The sequence below is a fragment of the Petromyzon marinus genome, chromosome 10 (assembly GCF_048934315.1).
Source record: "Petromyzon marinus isolate PM22_M1 ecotype Great Lakes invasive population chromosome 10, UKy_Petmar_22M1.pri1.0, whole genome shotgun sequence".
Taxonomy (NCBI): domain Eukaryota; kingdom Metazoa; phylum Chordata; class Hyperoartia; order Petromyzontiformes; family Petromyzontidae; genus Petromyzon; species Petromyzon marinus.
Window position 1 is genome coordinate 11,831,269 of NC_133676.1, and position 6,963 is coordinate 11,838,231.

The following is a 6,963-nucleotide window of genomic DNA, read 5'->3' on the forward strand; positions in this document are numbered from 1 at the left end:
AGCAACCCCCGGAAAATATTGACCTCTGGATTCAACAAGCAGCAGTATGACGCAATGTTTCTGTTCCACCGAGGCAGGCAATGAGTTCAATACCTAAGCATGTTCATCATTGTAATGGAAAATGTGTAACTGTCACTGAAGCTTGCATGGATCTGGCCTGGTCAATCTGACCCAAAAATAATCAATTAGCACCAGCATGCGCAATCAGCAGTCGATAACCAAACCGACGCCGGTGGCTGGAATGAATCATACACTGTCCCTTAAGAGGCGCTCGCTAATAGCACTGCACTTTTGATTCCGAGCCACTGCTAACATCAGTTGCGAGTGACATCTAAACCGGCCATTGGCAGCACTCTCAGCAACCCATACCGACCAGCGTGGTGAAGTATGACGAACAAAGTCCAGTGGTCGACACAACATGGGAAGGCCTTCATTCAGCAGTGGAATTTGACATCACTCGTAGTATTATTATTATTATTTTAATAGCAGTCACCCGCACCTCAAAACGTGCTCGATTGCTATCGATGCATATTGCAATGGAACGTACCATCTTGTTCCTGTAGTAGGGGTCCAGGTCCTCGAGCGGCTCCGAGATCATCTTCTGCGGAACCTCCCCATACACAAATGGCATGGTCCTGTCCGCCTCCAAGAAATTGAGCGGTTTCACCTTCTCAATAACCACGGTGGAATCTTTGTCTGCCTTGCGCTCCTTTTCCCAGGCGATCTGCTCCTCTATCCTGGCCACGGACTCCTTGGTGAAGTGGCGAAAGAAGCCGCTCGACTGGGGGATGCCGACCATGCAGGACATTGTGACACCGGGGTGGCGAGTGGAGCCACGAGCCTTGACTTTGTTGTTGTTGTTGTCCTCGTTGGGAGAGCAACGCGCGTAGTGATGGTTACAGCACCAGCACGTGTCGGGATGAAAGTCGTCTTGGTGGTGGTGATGATAACATAGATGATGATGATGATACAAGTGGTGGTGGTGAGACTGATGGTAATGATGATGTAGATGTTAGTGGTGAGAATAGAGACAGTTGTGACGATCAGAGTGGTTATGGAGTCGATGAGAGTGGAGATGATGGTGAACGATCCTGCGCGTGCAAGCTTGTAGGTGCTCACACTCGCTCTACCAATCTCCTTGCTCTTCTCAGCGTGATGCTTTGATCTATCCCTACGTTTTTTCTCCTGGATGCCAGTGATTTGTCGTTAAAGAAATGCTTCCCGGTGCGCAGGCAGGTCAGCTGTGGAGCAGAGTGAAAGGGTCCCCGTGGCATCGTCCGCCTCCCATCATCACGGTCCTCGTGCTCTGCTGTCGGGAAATACCAAACACAAACAACACCGCGGATTTACCGTTAAGATTGTTGTGGGCGAGACCGGGATGAGAATAACCTACGACCAAATCACCCAGAATGCGCCCGATCTTGAAAGATATTGGCAGCTAAAGAGTCTTGAGCCTGGGTAGTGTTGGTATGGGAAGCCGCCTGTGAATATCAGGAGTCGTGGGGTTAGGACTGCGAGATAGCCGCGCGATGGCAGTACGGCGATGGATTCTTGAATATTTTGGTGCAGAGCTTTGCGTGTAACCCCCCCCCCACCGCATCCTCGTGCAATTGGCAAAACATCCCATTGTAGGAAGACCCCTCCTGCAAAACGAGTGTTCAGGCTGAGTGGAGGGTTCTTGCATACAAAGGAAGGGCCATGCTCAACACCTTGGCGAAGCACATCGATGTGCGTGCGATGGTGATGGGAGCGCGGCGGGCCACGTGTGCGTTCACAACAAACAAAAATCATCCGATGGACAAAAAAGGACAACCGCGAATACGTGATTCGGGTCCTGTTAAACACACAGCCATTGTCCACATTTTAGTTAAATTGGTATGTCGTTGTGGTCTTACGGGGTGGTGCAATAAGGCGGTGGTTAGCGCACTGCGATATATGATGAACCCGGGCTGCCACCAGAGTTCGATTCCCGGCCACGGCTAGCATTAGTGTGCGGGATCTCCCCCATTCACTTAAACCGCACTGCCCAGCGTTATGACGCGTGGATCAAATAATTTCCATGATCTACACGACGTAGAAGGAGGCCTTCATCCAGCAGTGGAGTGGCGAAAGAAAACCGCAGTCTCTAATATCCTTCATAGAACCCACGACATACGTACACGCATGTCGTACGCATGTCACTGGCTGAGCTTCAACGTTCTGCAGTAATTCTAGCATCTCTCTTTCCCGACTACATCTTGCTTAAGATGGATCTGTGTCGCTGTTTGCAAAGCACACACGACCGCTTCGAATTAATACGGCCGCTTCAAACGGACATTTCTCGCAGTAAGCGCTTTTGACAAATTTGTTTGCACACACGCGATGCTCTTTCACAATTCAATGTGGTTGATTATGGTTATAACAACAGCATCATCATCATCACCACCACCATCATCCGTATTACTGCGCTCGACGTAAGGGCAATTCAGGTGTTGCGTATGGCACCAGAAATGTGTTCACGAGCCACGCGCATGTATGTTGCCAACCGTGGTAATATAATCGGAGGTGCCAATGTCGAGCTCTGTTATCCACCAGAGAGCTTCATGACAGAGCGGGAGAGAGTTCGTGCAGTAGTGTTATAATTCATTCATCGAAGGGGCGCAGACCACAGTGGTTTACTCCATGTGCCGTAAGGGCCACTGCGATGTTCTGAAACGCCAACCTTCTCGTCATCGGTGTGATGACAGCGAAGACAGTCGAAGCGAGCGGCACAGGAACGTGGACACACGCCAGCCTACCCCTGTCCTGCACAGCACCCCGAGTCGCGGTGGCAGGGCGGCAGGCTGGGGGAAGGGAACAATCGACTCAAGAGTCCGCGTGGCAATGACGGACACAAGAGACGCGCCCACGTTGTCGTGCTGCAGTGACGGACAGAAGGTGATGGATGGAGACCCTCCGTTCCGTATCGCGGTGTGATGACGAATCAAGCGGTCCGCGCGTGCACGCACCGTGGCGCAAGAAGGAATGCGATGCATAGACACTTCGAGTTTAGAGCCACGGACAAAGATTAATTGTCTAATATGCATCGTGTTTAAATTACAAGGGGGGAGGGGCAGTCGCACGTGTATTTGTCGTGCTGCAATGACGGATAACAGAGATACGCGTGTATTTCACATCCTAACTTAAAGGAATTTATAAAGCTCCTTAACCAAGGCGCTTTACAAGGACTCAACAACGGGCCAATGTGTGTGAATGTAATGGTGGTGACGAGGTGCATGAAATAGATGAGTGGAAGCGATGGGGGCGATTCTGAGATGATGCGTGAATTCGGTGGAAAGCGACATTGATGACGGTTAATGATGATGAATGGATTGAATAAATCGGGTTAATGAGTGAAAGCCAGATAATGAGACTATGAAGAGGGAAAAGTAACGGTGGCGGTTATGAGGGGGAGATTAAGGGGTCGTGGGGTAAACTGTGGGAAATAAGTGAGTTGTGAGTTATTGCTTTGCAATTGTTAACGTAAATACATACGCGCATGTATACACCGTTGTGCAACAAAGGATAATACGTAAATTAGTAAGTGCATCTTGTTTCAATTACGTATTAAGAAAAAGTAACAAACTCATATGTTAATGACAGATTAACAGTCATACATGTACTTATCGTATTGCAATGACGGACATGTATGTGTTAGCATGTAGCGCGCTCGTCGCTGGCCGTATCAATGTAGTATTGGCATGCGTGCGTATGTGTTTGACATATATTAGGTACTTGCTAACAGTGCTTGCCCCAACAGTCTGTTGAGGCTATACAGGGGATCTTTGTCTTTGTAAATATATAGGTTCAGCCCTCTATTGGCTTCAGCGTCACACTCTACATGAGGCAAATTCCTCGGTTGAATGATTATGGGGTTCGTACGTTAAATTTTGACTTCAAACTTTCGTGACTGCAGGAATTCATATTCTTGGTTCTTTCGGTAAAGTCACGTAGATAGCAAATAAAAATAAAAAGTAAAAAATAATACATTTAAAATAATGAAAGCAAAAAAACTCACGACGTTTCGATCGCAACACAAGCGGTCTTTACCGAAAGAAACCAAGAACATCGTTAGCATTTCCATCGGTCTATCGTATTCACATCTTGTCGAAACGGCCGAAACATCACTTTGGCATCTTCGTCACACAATTTCGCCAACATTCCATCGAAAATTGACTTTCGCCAAGCAATCCGATGTTGTTTTGGCCGCTTCGAGTATTTCCCGTATCCATAACGCGTACACATTGTCGAACGAAATGGTTCGATCTTGACGCAACCACAGCGGTGTCATATTTACACGTTTCAGCCCTTTGCCAATCCACTGCTGGATGAAGGGCCCTCCCAACTGCGTGTCAGACATGGGAGTTGCTCGACCATACTTCACCCCGCTGGTCAGTGTGAGTTAGTAAACGGGTAGAGGGTAAGCCCAGGATCGGTTTAGAAATCACTCGCCATTCACGTTGCCACGTGGTCACCAATCAAACTGCGGCGTCACAACGCAATGCGGTAACCACTGCGCCACCGCTCCTCCCCCCCGCATATTACACTGTGTGTACAAGACCAAGACCATGTGCACGTGAGGGCGTCGTGTGAAGCATTCACGCGACGCGCTCACGCGCGCGCATTCAAGCGAACATTGCATGCCGCCGACGCGTCTGAAATGCAGCCTGCGTAGGGGCGGTCGTGACCGTCTGCTGTAAAGTCTCGTGGTGCCAAGGCAGACTTTGTAAGCTGGCGATCGTCGCTGAGTAATTTAAAGAATTCCACTGACGCTCCGTGGACGGGTCAGTGAGGCCGTTTCGTTACATGCGGCACGAATAAAACGGGATTCGATCTCGGCGCGGAAGTCGACCGAATGTTTTACACCGCTTTCGATTTCGCGCTGAACGCTTGCATATGTATACCACCACCCAACAGCAGTCAACCAAGTCAATCACCGCTTGGGAGTGGGACGATGAAGCGGATAAAATGCTATTGTGTGCATTATAATCGTTCTGTCACTATTGCCATGAACAGCGTCTTCAATACCACTGCCATGACCATCCACTGCCACGTCTCAATCAACAGCAGGACCAAAGCAACAACACCGCTACTATCTCTGCCATCATCGCTGTCGATACCGCCACCGGCAAGCACTATTCATACCACGCCCATTTATCATCACCACAGCCATTACCGCTTCAACCATAATCACCACAAACATCATCACCACCACCAGCACGATTACCACCACCGCCCCCACAATCATTGTCACCACCGCTGCCATCAATTACTACTCCCACGATCACCACCACCACCGCCGCCCCTGCGACCACCACCACGAACTATATCAACACGTGCGTGCAAGTGTGTAACTTTCAAACAGCATGTCGGGCTCTTGGTCTACAACGTCCAGATTCTGATCAGACCACGATTGGCAGTTGCACGACCCACTATGGTCGGGTGATGAACCGTCAATGGCACAGTTTCAAGTGTCTTGACTTTTACAATAATCGCAGGAGATCAGACATCTTGGCGACATAACAATCGATCTTCCAGAGTTTTTTGCCGAGCGCGTCTGGGCCACTGCACAGGCGAGTACAACAGAGTATACGATGCATCTCCACGTACAAATAAATGTGCATTTTATCCCATCAGCCTGTTGACTCTGCAGACCCGTATTGTTCCATTAGCATTTGTTTCAACGAGCAAACTTTCGGCCGGTTTCGACCTTCTGGGTTTCATCAGCAGAGACAGACTGTTAAAACAAGTACCGCTGGGTTTATACCAAATGTCATTGGCAAAAAGCTCTCAACATAAACTATGGGGTTGCCCCTGTCGAACCCCCGCGAAAAAGAAACACGTATTAAGTTTGCATATATTTAAAAAAATGCAGCTGATGGTTGTGTGTAGATGCAGCACGGGGCTTACCTTGGGCAGGAGTCTCAGGAAAGCTTCCTTAAGTGCGCGCGTTGAAAGCAATTTGTGTCACGAGCCGCGCTTTGCATCCTAGTGTGCGCCAGGCGCTCCCAGACCTGACGGGCGTCATTCTCGTGACGAGATGTGATGCGAGGGGAGAGCAGGGTGGGGGGAGGGAAGCGCGAGAGAGGAGAGTGGGAGGGGATAGGAGATGAAAGGAAGATGAGGCAGTGCTAACCGCACCACACACACGCGCGCGTCGCGCGCACTATTTACGAGAAAGGACTAATGCTGTACCCTGAATAATTGATACCGGTTTTATTTGCACGAGTTCAGCATTGCCGAGCTAAATCGTCGGTAAATATTGCGCGTCCGTCGTCCAATTTGCGCCCGCGATAGCGCGGCGCTCTCCTGCGCGATTTGAATTTGCGAGTGAGACGGTACATGGGGGGAGCGCGCCCGTGGCATTATCAGCAGCGTTGGAGCCGGCGTCTCCACGCCTCCGCACCCCCCTCCTGCGTTAGAACGCGCTCGTACAACGCTTGTGGCAATGCTTGTGCAACGCTCGTTCGCACCTTACAGCAGCGCCGGCTGCACACAGACAGAATGCATCTGTCGCGAAGTAGAGTATAATTATGGAAATGTGACGTACGAGTGCGCAAAGGACGCTCGCCAACCACATCCAACTCACAGCCCCGTCCTCTGTAGCCTCAATTTGAATGCGACAAACAACACGAGACAGCCCGGGACAGCCAGTCATTGCGCTGCCCGCGCGTTTGAGATGTGTGCGCCGTGTTTGGTGCGCTAGAGGTGTGCGTGGAGTTTGGTGCGCTACAGAGGTGGGTGTGTGTACTCTTTGGTGCGCTAGAAATGTGTGTCAAATGTGTCTACAGCATCAGCAAGAGAGTTATATCGAAGTTTACCTACAGGTGTTAAAACCGCGCCCTTTTCACAACGTAATGCGCTCTGACTGCACGGAATAGCGCATATAACAATTACAGTGGCACCACCCTTTACTAACGTGATCAGAAAACATCATCGGATCTG

At 49.9% G+C, this 6,963-nt stretch overlaps 1 protein-coding gene across 1 annotated transcript in view; it reads right to left on the reverse strand.

Annotated features, from left to right (window-relative positions):
* Window positions 1-6,457, reverse strand: part of LOC116940894 (sodium channel protein type 3 subunit alpha) — a 75,561-nt gene extending 69,104 nt beyond the window's left edge. Inside the window, exons 1-3 of the mRNA XM_076066174.1 lie at window positions 5,929-6,457; window positions 2,702-2,822; window positions 548-1,309 (exon numbers count right to left, since the gene is read on the reverse strand). Of these exons, the coding sequence (XP_075922289.1) occupies window positions 548-808 (261 nt within the window). The 5' untranslated portion in view covers window positions 809-1,309; window positions 2,702-2,822; window positions 5,929-6,457. The remainder of the gene's footprint in view (window positions 1-547; window positions 1,310-2,701; window positions 2,823-5,928) is intronic.
* Window positions 6,458-6,963: the final 506 nt, after the last annotated feature.